This window comes from Scardinius erythrophthalmus (genome assembly GCF_964197995.2).
Source record: "Scardinius erythrophthalmus genome assembly, chromosome: 18".
NCBI classification, from domain to species: domain Eukaryota; kingdom Metazoa; phylum Chordata; class Actinopteri; order Cypriniformes; family Leuciscidae; genus Scardinius; species Scardinius erythrophthalmus.
The window spans coordinates 18653742-18668573 of record NC_138238.1 but is presented as its reverse complement, the minus strand read 5'-3'; the positions used below and the strand labels follow the sequence as shown (position 1 = coordinate 18668573).

The window sequence follows — 14832 nt, the reverse complement described above, 5'->3', positions numbered from 1 at the left end:
AATTTTTGCTTAAGCTTTATATAAATTACCGAAATATGGATTAGTTTTAGTTTAACAACAACACTTCATAGTATAAACTTGTCTTGTGATTCTAATCTCTATAAAATTAATTTAAGATTCGTATCCAATGAAAAATCATGGAAATCAATTGGTCATGGTCTGGGAACCCTCATTATAGCTGGATTTTCTTGATCCAATCAAATCTCAATCTCGAAATCAACCCCAACCTTTATTCTGTTTCACGTTGAAATGGCATATTACAGAAGTTTAGTGCATTCTGAATGCTGTTTTTTCAAATGACGTTCAATGTCATTGACAGATAAAATAATTCAAGTCAGCTGACTCTTTGAAAATGAGCTGTCACACGTGGACTTCTCACAGTAGCATCGGCAGAAGTCTAAACTGTAGGCAAGCGCACTTAAAGGATCACGTCCCCTGTGCACAATTACACATGCTTTCGTTCTTGTCTCTGTTCTGCATAACCACTTCTGCTCAGAGTTAACCACAGGCCTCTCCACCAGACCGACTCAGAGAATAATTGGCTCTGTGAACCATGTGATTAGATTTAATGGGAAGATGACTATGGGCAGAACTGTGTGTGTATAAAGGTGCTGTTGACTGTAAAGAAATTACACAGCTTTAAGTCAACATGCTCACCAAAAAAAAATATATATATATACTATACATGCCAAATATGTGTGGATTGTTTTGGAGGAAAAAAGTACAAAACATTTTTTTGGTAATTTGCAAAATGTTTTGTATTTTGTAATATTACTTTTATTTATCTAAAATTTGATTGTTGTTTAGTTTCATTAGGTTAAGGGGAAGTGTATAATTTGTCACTTTTCACAATTTGAGCAATTTCAAACCTGTCTTCCATTTTTCAACAATACGGTTTTTCCCCAAACTCATCCCGCAGGTTGAGCTTGTTACTCAATTATCTGGCCCACTTTTACAAATGTAAATCGTAGTCTCCTTTTGTTTTGTTTGTGTGTTTGTTTTACTTTTAGTAAGGAACCGAATGCTGTATTTTTTTTTTCTGTGACTTTTACCTTTAAATCCCAAATGTCCTTCACCCCCCTCGAGATGTTTGTTTTTAAAATCTCTCTGAGTACGGAAGAAGTTGCCACGGCTCTTTCCTGAGGCCAGTTTTGTACACATTGCCCGACAATAACCTTCCAGTGCCCCCAGAGCATGTGTGATCCGAGGCGTATGTTAAAACAAACTCCCCCTCAGCTGTCCTCTGCTCAGGAGAGCAGAATGTTTATACTTTCCTTCCCTGTCCACCTACAGTCTCTCCACCTCAGTAAACCTTGAATCCTGGAGCTACTGTTCTTGTTTGCTTCATATTGAGTTCTATCCGGAGGCCTGTGTGTGTGTGTGTGTGTTCATGGCCTTAGAGGACTGTTAAGAGTGTAAGGGTGTAAAACAGATGTTGTGGTGCCAGCTGTCTCTGGGCAGTGAGGCGTGGCCAGCGCGCCCTGAGCCTTCTTTACTCACCCGACACCGCGTTCTACTGGGAATGAGTTTTTGGAGAGGAACCAGCAAAGCACACAGCCTCTTCAATCTCTGTATCCTTCTCTCCTTTTCCCTAGAAGTTTCTCCTCCCAATCTCTCCATTCCAACACGTGTCCAAACAAACACTCGGCACCATTTTTTAAAAATCGTTTAAACCAATCACATGCAAGCCAGGTGTATGTTATTGTTTATCATAATGTGGGCTAACAATATAATTACATTTTTAACTTTTGATGAGATCTCATTTAAATGTTTTTTGCACTCAATTGCACACAAATTAAGAAAATGTCATGCTTGTATTAAATACATAAACATGTTCAAATTAAACTATTCAAAATGTAATTATTTTTAATGAAAATGTAAAAATATAAAATTAACATTTATATTTTATATATAAAAAAATGGGTGTGTACTATGCACATTGGGAAATTTTCCTGAGGTAAATGTAATGTTAGATGACAAGTTGTTTACAAGCTATTTTATTGACATCTTCCTGTGGTTTAATACTGATTGGGTGATGGCATAACACTTTGTCTACTCCGAACGAGAGCGGCACAATGCAACGCGGAAAAAGGAAAGAGTCCATTAATGATGATGATAATAATGTTACATGTATATAGCGCTTTTCTGGGTACTCAAAGCACTTTACATATGGAAGGGGAGAATCTCCTCAACCATCACCAATGTGCAGCACCCACCTGGATTATTCAACGGCAGCCATACTGCGCCAGAACACACACCACACACCAGCTTATTGGTGGAGAGGAGACTGAGTGATAAATCCAATCAGTAGCCTATATAAATGGGGATGATTTGGAGGCCATGATGGAAAGAGGCCAATGGGCAAATTTATCCAGTATGCCGGGGATACACCCCTACAGGTTTTTCCCAGGAGGTCTCCCATCCAGGTACTGACCAGGCTCAGCCCTACTTAGCTTCAGTGGATGGCCAGTCTTGGGCTACAGGGTGAAATGGCTGCTGGCATTAGAATCAGTGTTACTGTTACTTTTGCTCCATACGAGACTCTTTGCTATTTTTGTTTTAAATATATGGGAGTCATAATGCCATTTCATAACATTTTAATATTTTAAATGATTTTTTTCTTGAATATCCTTTTGGAGATTTTTGTAGATTTTCTTTACAAACACCAATATACAGATACATTTTTAAATCAATGCATAAATTGTGTACCTTGAATTTTGTATTGAAAGTAATAATGTAATGCTGGGTAAAAAATACTAGTAAAAGTACCGTGATAGAATACTAGTGGTGTTTATATTTCTGAAATGCTTGTTTTACTTTCGCGGGGTTATGCTATTCTCGACCGTTGCGGTCTACATTGATCTAAAGCGGGAGCGTGTCTGCGGGGCCGAGGCTGTTTCAGGGCTCCTGTTGTGCTGTACACTGTGTTCACTCAGGCATTTCTGTGATGGAATTTAAAGTAGAGAATTCACCAGAGACTGCTGCACAGCGAGCAGCGCAGGCAGACGGCCGATGGGGGTGGGGTGGGGGGGGGGGGGTATTTTTAGCGCTTGGCCACCTCCACCGCCCGAGCATTATTAGGTGCAGAAAACTTCCGCCTACTGTGTATCTCATTCACAGGTCAGAGAGCAGAGACTTTTTTTTCTACAGCAGCAGGGAGCTCAAATCCCCCTAGAGTTGAACTGATCCCGGGTCAGTGAGAAGTCTGAAACTGAGCGCACCGTACACCCCATCCATGCTCAAAGATGCAACATTTATCAGAGAAGAACCCGTGCTGCCCAGGAGGTGCCGTTATCTGAAAAACCCCTTGCTTCGGGCCACTGTCACTGCAGGGGATTGTCTGTTCATTTTTTTTCTAAATTGATTGCACCAAGTCGACCGCTGCGCGTAGCTGTGCTTTTCAAGTCAAATCTCTTTCTTAATGCTCACTGGTCATTAAGCACCTAAACAGTCTTAAAGTCTCTCAGAAAGAGTCAGATTGGCGGAGATTACAGAGCGTGTCTGATTTCATAAGACATCATCTAATTTGGGGCATGGAAATGGGCGGGAGCCGCAGTGCTTATGGCTGTTTACTGCTGAACAAAATGTCACACAGGACGTTGACGATATTGCAAGTGTCATGCGAGCAGTAAGAGTTTCTTAAATGGCCTTTCATTATGTGTGGCAGCCACATCTCTCTGGCTTTGACATGAGTGGCAGCTCAATGCAAGATGCTTTTGAATTAAAGCCTCTTTTGCCAAAGCGTTAATTATACAAAGATATTTTTTCTGCTGGGTGTTTTTCCTCTTAAATGTCTAAAATTAAATGCCAAGCCATTTCAGTATCTGCGGTGTGTGGTTTTATTAATGTGGCGCAACAGAAGTATGAAAGTGGAGCAGTTTTTAGCCTATTTGATAAAGACGTTCTGGCCTGGAGGTTGTCTCTAAAATTGGGAACGTGGCTTGCATTCCGACCATACCTTTTGTGCGTGTTCTCCAACTTAATGCACAATGTCATTTAGAAGTTGCATTGAGCAGTTAATCCTTTTTTTTTCCTTCTTATGAACCTTGATATTATCAGCACCATCACGTCGCAAGGGGAACCTGGGAGGAAGTGCACTACTTCTGTTTCCCTGATCCAAAGATAACGTCTCCTCTTGTCTCAGTCTCTTTCTCGCACTCTCTGCCACTTTTGCGCTGCCACGTGTACCTATTTCACACATCCAGAGTCTTTTCCTCTACCTGTTTTTATTCCATCTTCTTTTGCAGTTTTTTTTCTTAGCAACCTATCTGTTCCTCTGCTTTACCGTGCCCCGTCACTCTTTCCATACACAGATTTTGACTTCAGTGTTCCCGGCTCCATGAAGCTGCACAATCTCATTTCAAAGCTGAAGAAGTGGATCAAGATCCTGGAAGCCAAGACGAAGCAGCTGCCTAAGTTCTTCCTGATAGAGGAGAAATGCCGTTTCCTTAGCAACTTCTCGGCCCAGACTGCCGAAGTGGAGATCCCGGGAGAGTTCCTCATGCCTAAGCCCACACACTATTACATCAAGATTGCCAGGTAATAATGAATACACACCAGGGATGGGGTTGTGCTGGTCGACTGATCATTTAGTCATCCAATAACTGACTAGTTGATCTGTCTTAAGGAAGTCATAAATAATTAGCCTAGTTTCAACAATACCTGATGAATTTTACCGCATAAAATATATCAACCCTCAAAATCACAAAAAGAAGCTAGTCAGCCTCACTAATCATCTATTCACCCAAGTAGTTAGATTTATTTTTGCAAATTGCATCTGTGTAGGGGCCAGCAAAAAACAAATATATCCTAATTATTCAGGACTGGCTTTAGACAAATAAGTTGACTAGTGATTTTTAAATGTAGCTTCATGTTCTTAATACACACTTGGACTCGTAGGTGGTTTTTGATTACATTTTTTTTATTCACCCGTCGGAGTTCTAAGCTAGACTCCAGCTGAGACCTTAATTCTTTATGATTACTTTATCACTTAACCATCATTCCCTCTCTCACCCTCTTACTCTACCTCCTAAGGTTCATGCCCAGGGTTGAGATTGTTCAAAAGCACAACACAGCTGCTCGACGCCTCTACATCCGCGGGCACAACGGCAAGATCTATCCATACTTGGTGATGAATGACGCATGTCTGACGGAGTCCCGCAGAGAGGAGCGTGTGTTGCAGCTCTTGCGGCTACTCAACCCCTGCCTGGAGAAGAGGAAAGAGACCACCAAGAGACACCTCTTTTTCACAGGTACTGCGGTAATCACAGATCACACAGAAACGGTCCCTTCCCCATGACTACATCTATTCATGTCAGCACTTTGGACATGACCTTTCGTTTTAATGACCAGCTTCAAGCCTGAAGTTTATTTGTAATAAATAAATAAATAATCAAAAAAATCAGTAGAAGTATACTTAAAACATTATAAAGAATAAAATAAAAAAAAATACATTTTTACTTCTCTAGTGACATATATTTTAAATTGTGGCATACATGTGTTCAGATCTGCCCCATTTGAATTCTGTCCATTTGCACTCAGTGCTGGACTCAATGGCCTAGTTGCTCTCAGACAGATTGGGGGAGGTAGAAGAGAAGAAAAAGAAGCAAGATTGAGGTGAAAATGACCAGAAAAGCTGCGTAGTTGTAACAGAAGAAGAAAGAGAGGGGACTGGAGCAGAAGGAATGAAAATCAGGTTGCTCTTCTCCCTGTGGAGACTAAGGGAGGAAGATCTAAATTGTCTTTTTTGTGACAGACAAATTAAGATGAAACTCTCTCAGGTCAAAGGTCCAGGGTGCCACATTTTAGCTTTTCGCTGGAACATTTAGTCTTTACTTTTTTTAAATGAAAAGAAAAGAGGTTGATTTTGATGCTGTAACGTAATTAATAATCTTAGGGATGGTCAATGCACATTCGATTTTATCATGAATGAATGCATTTCACTAAAGTTATTTATTAGATTGGGTTTATGAGGTATGAAATGTCCCAGTGGTCATGTGACATCCTCCTCAAATCTGTTCTCTTCCCAGTCCCAAGGGTGGTGGCGGTGTCTCCTCAAATGCGGTTAGTGGAGGACAATCCATCGTCTCTGTCTCTGGTGGAAATATACAAGCAACGATGTGCTAAGAAGGGCATTGAGCACGACAACCCCATTTCCCGCTATTATGACCGGCTTGCGACTGTTCAGGCTAGAGGAACTCAAGCCAGCCATCAGGTATGCCATGAATAATGTAAAAAGTATATCAATTAAAAAGGTATGAAATTGCCAAAGGCATGTCAAATATATTTTTTCCTATATTTATATTTTATATACAGATCTGGATGCCTAATGGAAGTAAGAATAGTAATAATAATATACAGGGTGGGCCATTTATATGGATACACCGTAATAACATGGGAATGGTTGGTGATATTAAAGTCCTGTTTGTGGCACATTAGTATATGTGAGGGGGCAAACTCCTCAAGATGGGTGGTGACCATGGTGGCCATTTAGAAGTCGGCCATCTTGGATACAACTTTTGTTTTTTCAATAGGAAGAGGGCCATGTGACACATCAAACTTATTGGTAATGTCACAAGAAAAACAATGGTGTGCTTGGTTTCAACGTAACTTTATTCGTTCATGAGTTATTTACAAGTTTCTGACCACTTATAAAATGTGTTCAATGTGCTGCCCATTGTGTTGGATTGTCAATGCAACCCTGTTCTCCCACTCTTCACACACTGAATGGCCCCCAAGGTCTCCCGATCTGACCCCCTTAGACTTTTATCTTTGGGGTCATCTGAAGGCAATTGTCTATGGTGTGAAGATACGAGATGTGCAGCACCTGAAACTACGGATACTGGATGCCTGTGCTGGCATTTCTCCTGCGGTGTTGCTATCAGTGTGTGAAGAGTGGGAGAACAGGGTTGCATTGACAATCCAACACAATGGGCAGCACATTGAACACATTTTATAAGTGGTCAGAAACTTGTAAATAACTCATGAACGAATAAAGTTACGTTGAAACCAAGCACACCATTGTTTTTCTTGTGACATTACCAATAAGTTTGATGTGTCACATGGCCCTCTTCCTATTGAAAAAACAAAAGTTGTATCCAAGATGGCCGACTTCTAAATGGCCACCATGGTCACCACCCATCTTGAGGAGTTTGCCCCCTCACATATACTAATGTGCCACAAACAGGACTTTAATATCACCAACCATTCCCATGTTATTACGGTGTATCCATATAAATGGCCCACCCTGTATAATAGAATAACAATAGATTTGACTTGGGGAATAATAAAAACCAATAAATACCCTTACTTTTTGACTTTGGGTGGAAATGAACTGGACATTTACCCTAATATGCAGTTCAGTAAATGAACCAATAAAACAGCTTTTCTATCTTTTCAAGTCCATTTTTTGTCCATGTTTTAAGGTCCTGCGTGACATTCTAAAGGAGGTCCAGGGCAACATGGTTCCTCGTAGCATGTTGAAGGAGTGGGCTCTGCACACCTTCCCCAACGCCACAGACTACTGGACTTTCCGCAAAATGTTCACCATCCAGCTTGCTCTAATTGGCCTGGCTGAGTTCATGCTGCACCTGAACCGTCTCAACCCAGAGATGCTGCAGATCGCACAGGTACCTGAATGACTTGACGTAATGGAACTGATCTCATATTTGATACTAGCTTTCTTTCATCAAATATACATGCATCCAATAAGTCCAAAGCACACATGCTTCAGTTTTTGTTGGCCACTCTCTAGCTGTCCTGCAACATTTGCGATATGGTATCGGGTCAGTGCAGGTCCGCAGAGTGCATTTGAAAGTCTTTTATTAGATATGTGCGTCAAACATTTGCATTTGGGAGATTACCACGGCAGGCAGAGCGGACAAGCAGATATGTGCTGTCTTTGTCTCTCTCTCTCTTTCAATAACACACAAACCATCATGCATTTCGCTGGTGTATCACTTCCAGAGTAGCTCTCCGTTTTACTTCAGATATTGAGATTGGTCCTGTGCAGTGCCTAAATACTGAACTTGAATCACACTTGAACATGTTCTTATTGTACTTGGAGTTTCACAATATTTGAGTGACACTTTATCATTATTAAACAAAAAATGTAGACAATTATTCAGATTATTATATGAAATGTAATCTTAAGCATGTTATCTGTGAAATCCTTTATTGGTGATGACGATGCTCTACGTCAAGGGCATCAGAAGGCAAATGGAGACTTTTGTTCATATGCTGAAATGCTGATGCAGACCACAGTGGGTGTAGGATCGATACTTCCTCACATTTTTGTGGTCGGATGTCTACAACGCTATCCATTTTTTCCCAGAGTGCTATAGATTAGCTGTTTTCTGATGTTGGTCCCACCTGAGTCCCACATGAGCAAATGGGCTCCTTTCCCAAATTTGCTTTATTTCTCTGGACGGAAACTAATGACTTGGCGCCACATGATATTTATCTCTCAAAGTTAGCTGAAGTCTGCAAATTGTACTTTCGGTTTGACAAGGTCAGATTCTCCGAGATTAATTAAATGACACCACCCTAATGTGTTGTTCCCCCAACAGGACACAGGAAAACTCAATGTATCATACTTCCGCTTCGATATTAATGATGCCACTGGTGATCTGGATGCCAACCGGCCGGTCCCCTTCAGGCTGACGCCCAACATCTCTGAGTTCCTGACCACCATAGGTGTATCTGGACCCCTCACGGCTTCGATGATAGCGGTAGCACGTTGCTTTGCTCAGCCTAACTTCAAGGTACGCTTTACGAAGAACAAGAATAATGAAGAATGAGACTACACTTTCAGTCTCTAGGATTCTTGACCCACTCTCAATCTGTGTCTCCTCTAAATCAGGTCGATGGCATCTTGAAAGCAGTTCTTCGGGACGAAATCATCGCTTGGCATAAGAAAACGCAGGAGGATACATCCATGCCTCTGTCCCCAGCTGGACAACCTGAGAACATGGACAGCCAGCAGCTGGTGTCTCTGGTTCAGAAAGCTGTGACAGCCATCATGACCCGCCTTCACAACTTGGCTCAGTTTGAGGGTGGTGAGAGTAAAGTAAACACGCTAGTGGCAGCCGCCAACAGCCTGGACAACCTGTGCCGCATGGATCCTGCCTGGCACCCCTGGTTGTAGGTTGTGTAAAGAAAGAAATCCTGGCAGATCTCAGAGAAATGCAATACTGTGAAAGAGAATGTCAGAGTGGATGAATTTGTCCTGCACATGTTTAAAAAAAAAAATGTCTTGGTTTGAATTCGCGTATTTGGAAGGGGTTATAAAATGTGCAAACTGTAATTTAAAAAAGAACATGATATTACCTAAGATCTTTAGTATTCAGTGTTATATCCACAGGTAAGAGATACATGCAGCTTTGTTTGGTTGGACAGAGACTATTGTAAAACTGATGAGCTTTGTATAGTGCTTTTGTTGAGACTGTCATGTCAGCGAAGAAGTGTGACGGTACAATACAGCCTACTGTTTCCACCGCCTTTTCTTGGCTCCACACTGGAAGAGCCAGCTATCCCAGCAGATTTTATGCAACTCCCATCAAGTTCTCCTTTTACGCCTCTGCCATTTCTCTCTGACTGACGGCAGCCTTTTAATTTACATGAATCAACACTCAGAAATGTTCAGCATGTTGTTGTGAATGTCATTATTTAAAATTGTATGTGGGCATTTTTCTTTTTGTTTACCTTTGTACATGTAAAAATGACATTGCATCCCTTAATTGCTTGAACTTTTCTACAGGTCTGTGCAATTTAAAGCCACCATGTTACTGTCAAACATTCGACCATAGATACTTTTTTTTTTTTCCCAAAATACTCTGGCAAGGCAAAGACTTATGAGTGTTAAGACTGGGGTAGGTTTATATTAAGCTCATTTTTAGTTACTCATAGCACATACAATTATTTTATCCGTTATTACAGCTCAAAGGTTTTCAACTTTGCCTTTTTAGGAGTGTCCCAAAGCGTTTGTATCTCAATGATGCACCTAAAAGCATTTTTGTATACATTCCCCTCTTTTGTAAAGGTACAGGATATTGTGCCAACATATGGAAAGTTACCTCTGCAATGTAAATATGCATTTTGTTTTAATAAAATGCTCTTTTTCAAGAAAAAAAAAATCATAAGAACGTCTGTGGATGTGTAGCCCGGCTGTGATATGCATCTCTGTGGGTGGTTGATTGAAGGACACTTTCAGAAAGAATAACCTTGTCTCTCGCTGATTGCCTGAAGTACAAGAGAGGACCTGAGTGAGAGCACGCCGTGGAGTCCTTCGCATCAGGTCAGATCTCAGTCTGCTTTTCCTTCTTTATTACACCCCGTCAATATATCTCACCGAGCGCCGTCTTCTCAGAGTTACACATGCTGTCAGCGCTGGCTTCAATCCCATAAACCATTGCTTCAACCCTGTATGCTTGCACAGCTCAGGTGCTTATCCTTCTTCCTCTGATCTCTCTCCAGCCCGTTTCTACCATCAGTCAGGGACCGTACACTCCCATTTCTGTCCTCCTTTTGAGGTCCTTTGCCACCAAACAGTCCTGGGGGCTGATGTAGAACTACACTGTCTGAACTTGAAAGCGCTGCAATATTTAACTCTGAATGTGAGAGATGTGTCGTGAACCCCACCCCCCCGCTGCATTGCCCCGTGATGTCTAGACTGATAGGAGGAGGATGTGGGCTAACTGATTGATGGAGCCCCCTCTGGGAGAGCTGTGATTGGCAGACACATGGAGGACAAACAAACCACCATTTCTTCACAATGAGAGAAAAGAAAAGAAAAAAATCTTGATCTTCATCTACCTGCTAAAATTCAGTAACGTTCATGAGTGAAAGTTGAATGAGAATTATTCCTTCACTGTTTTTAATATTAAAGGTGGAGTAAGTCATTGTTTGATGTATGTTTTATCATCAGTTTAATTTGCAGACAAGTTACTCCTTAAAGGGATAGTTCACCCAAAAATGAAAATTCTGTCATCGTTTACTCACCCTCAAGTTGTTCCAAACCTGTATGAGTTTCTTTGTTCTGCTGAACACAAAGGAAGATATTTGGAAGAATGTTTGTAATCAAACAGATCTCGGTCCCCATTGACTTCCATAGTAGGAAAAACATATACTATGGTAGTCAATGGGGACCGAGATCTGTTTGGATAAATTTTCATTTTTGGGTGAACTATCCCTTTAAGAGGATGATTTGAGTTGTAACACTGGCGCTCAAAACGTTGCGTTTACTCTCACTTTAAAATAATATATATATATATATATATATTTAAAGCAGAATTTTTTCAAGATGGAGCTGAGGTAGCGACAAATGTTTTCTTCTGTATTGTGACGTGAGTGAAACAGGTTTCCCTACGAAAAAAAAAAGTAGGGAAGGAACTTGGGTTCTATTCATCGGTTGTTGATTGGATGGAGGCAACTGGAATAAAATCGTGCAGTCAATTGTAAGAAAGATGCATGGTTTAAGCGGACTAAATAATTGTGAAGTTTAGCATACATCACCAAAGAGAAGAACAAGTTATGAAATTGTAATTTACGAAAAAAATGAGAAGAAAGAGAAGAAAGAAGAAAATTGTAAGAAAGATGCATGGTTTAAGCGGACTAAATAATTGTGAAGTTTAGCATACATCACCAAAGAGAAGAACAAGTTATGAAATTGTAATTTAAAAAAAAAAAATCCAGACTAACAGACTTGTATTCTGCATGTTTTACAGTGATGTTTCAGATTAATTTGGGGCTAAATTGGGATTAATAATGTGGCCAAATACTAGAATGGAAGCAGTACTATTTAATCATTCATGTCTTCATAGGGTGTCTGGTATAATTCCAGCAAAAGCCAGTTTGAGTTGGTTTTACCCAAGGTTATTTGGCAAGTCCAGTTGTTTTTCAATTAAACCAGATTGTTACAGATCCCTTCCAGTCATTAGTGTGAAATCAAAATATCCAAATAAATGGATGTTGAAGTGTCTTACAGATTGTGACCTTGCTTCCCATTATGAGCTGACAGCTGCAGGCTTACGATAAAATGTGTAAACGCTAAGCTGACATGAGCAAATGTGTCTGTAGGATGTCACCTATAAACCACGAACGTTACCTCTTTTTTCACACCCTATAGACAAACTACAGCATCCAGTGTGACTCTTATCCGCGATCTCACAGAGCGTGCCTTGAACCGAAGAAAATGTCATTTAACGCCTCTACACAGGATTTGAATTGGGATTGTTTTTGCTGAATAGCAGAATTCTCATACAGTTGAGCAACCATTATTTTCTGCTGTTACAAATTAATGGCAAAAGTTTTCAAGGTGATGCTCTGTGGTGCATTACCAAGTAAAAGTCATTTGAAGGAGGGCCTCATGCTAGTACTGGGAACAGTTGAGCTGATTAAGGATAGGTTTTGCACCTGCCTCTTTGGAGGACCCCTCTTGAAAGATGTCCAAAAAAGCAAGATATAAAGTTGTAAACACAAGGGGAGGCCTGGTTAACTTTGGTCTTTATAAATCATGGGTGCCCAATCCTACAGAGTTCAGCTTCAACACATCTGCCTGTGAGTTTCTAGTAACCCCGAAGACCTTGACTAGCTGGTTCAGATGTGTTTCATTTGGGTTCAGACTAAACTCTTCAGGAAGGTGGCCTTTCAGTAGGAGGTTTGGACACCCTTGATATAGACAGACCAGAGTTCATCAGGATTTTCCTTGAATTTTTACTTTATATCTTTTTTTTTTCATCTTTCAAGATTGGTTCTCCAAAAAGGCTGGTGCCTGTGAAGGAATTTTTTAATAATCATAATTAACAACTTTTCCTCGCAGGATTAATATTTATATGCTTTTGAGACCTAAATGTCCCCAACACTTTGGCCAAAGTCAGTGTGTGTCTGACACATCTGAATATAACAAAAGGGGAAATTAAACTAGACATGTAAACTCTAAATCTAAATATATAAACGTATGACTTTGAGTAACAAAGTGAAGTAATCAAGAAATCCAGATTTGCTTTTACCTAGTAACAGAAGGGTTTGCTGAATTATATATTTGTAGAACCAATCATATTAGATAAAAATGATGTAATGATGAGTAATGTCTTGTTACCTTTGATATGCCCCTGTTCTATAAAAACTGTTGTTCTCTTTTTGCTGGTGGGATTCTCTCTGAAAATGGTCTGAGGTCCTGATTAAAGCAAATTCCAAGGCATCGTCTGGATTCTGTCTAATTGCTGCGCAGCAGGTTAGTGGAACACTAGAGATCTTATTCCCAAGTGTCAGTGTTCATAGGGGGCGAGACGTCGTCCGGCTCAGACTGAGGCTCTTAGATGGGGTTCTGATGTGGTCAGGTAGCTATAATTCTTAGGCTGTTAGTGAAAGTTCTAGAAAACTGGGACGCTTACATGGAGGTGTAATGTGTCGTCCATTCATTCATTCATTCATTCAAATCAATAACAACGATATCAGCTTACTTAGTATGTACTTGAAGTATATCAGGGTGGGGTGCACATCATTGCAATCTTTCAAAATAAACACAAAACATAACAGTTCAACAGTTCAAAAACAAAAGTTAAAACATAGGCATCTAATGCGGTCAGGGTGGGAGTCACCTGAGGATAATATTGCAGGTGTCAGGGATACCTGGTTTAACTTAAGTGCGTAGGGGAAAATCTACCACATGCCCGAGGCCATCGCAGGACCGCAGTCTGTCCTCGATTCGCTCAGCTGTAGCACGTGGCGCTCCTTCAAATGACTTTTACTTGGTAATGCGCCACAGTGCATCACCTTGAAATTATGCATCTCCTTTGGCTTGTTTCTGGGTATTGGTCCTCTCAGCTTAAGGCCCCTGGCAATCACAGGCCTTGGGCATTTTGCCCCATTACTCCTGTCCATAATCTGTCCATAGCTTATTTAGTCAAGGTATCAGCGTTTAAGTGCCTTGCAGTAAAATTCATTCTTCCTGAACCAATAACCACTGATTTCATTGATTAGCTGGTTGGAGAGGTACATGGTGTCATTTTGTTTGGTGAGGCTAAATTACTCATTGCAACGCTTCTCTAAAAAGAACCTCTGCTGAAGTATTAGCTTCATTACCTGAACTTTCCCAGCACTCCCCCTGAGATCATTCTCTGCAGTTCCTCTGTCTTTGGGTGCTTGTCAGAAACACTTCACGTCCTAAACCAATTAACCAAGCTCTTCTCAGAGTGCCCTGATCTCCTGACAGGCTGGGAGGAGAGGCTGTTGTGCGTCTAACAGGATCTCTCCCTGCTTCTCCTCCCAGTTCGCTGATTTAATTTGTTTGGTAATATGAGGATTGGCGTGTTCAGCCCAGATTCACTGCAAAGTGAAATTGGACAAGGGCATTGGAGCTTCAACATGTAAAACTGTCTCACCTTGACAGCTGGCTGAGTGGACTGGGGATTGCCTGCAGAGATACCTGAAAGGACCACACACACACACACCAATTCAGTCTCCATCGTATGGGTTCAGGGTACATCATGATGAAGGAGAAAACCTATGTTGTGTTTTTTAAAGGGAGGCATAGAGACACTTTGTAAATCTCTTGATCATTTTGGTTGCTGAACAGTGAACTTTTCCCGAATTGTCCGAAACACGGTTAATATACACTTCCTCTTGTCCATCAGCCTATAGACAAACGAAATGGAAACTGTTATTTACTGTGTTTTACTTCTCACTTTCTACTCCATAACTATGTTTAGATGGAGAAACACTGACACTGCAGCTACAAAAGATAATCAACTTTATCCAAATGTCAGTGAACATTACTTGGGTTGATTCCAGCCCGTCAGATCCTCTGCTCTTCATCATAGATCATACAACTTT

General features: G+C 40.8%; 1 protein-coding gene across 2 annotated transcripts in view; it reads left to right on the top strand.

The window, feature by feature from the left end:
• Nucleotides 1-10776, top strand: part of trrap (transformation/transcription domain-associated protein) — an 84430-nt gene extending 73654 nt beyond the window's left edge. For both annotated transcript variants that reach the window (XM_081392789.1, XM_081392788.1), the window contains exons 65-70: nt 4314-4539; nt 5035-5252; nt 6030-6214; nt 7425-7628; nt 8568-8762; nt 8861-10776. In XM_081392789.1, coding sequence (XP_081248915.1) covers nt 4314-4539; nt 5035-5252; nt 6030-6214; nt 7425-7628; nt 8568-8762; nt 8861-9145 — 1313 coding nt within the window. In that variant the 3' untranslated portion in view covers nt 9146-10776. The remainder of the gene's footprint in view (nt 1-4313; nt 4540-5034; nt 5253-6029; nt 6215-7424; nt 7629-8567; nt 8763-8860) is intronic.
• The last annotated feature ends 4056 nt before the right edge of the window (nt 10777-14832 follow it).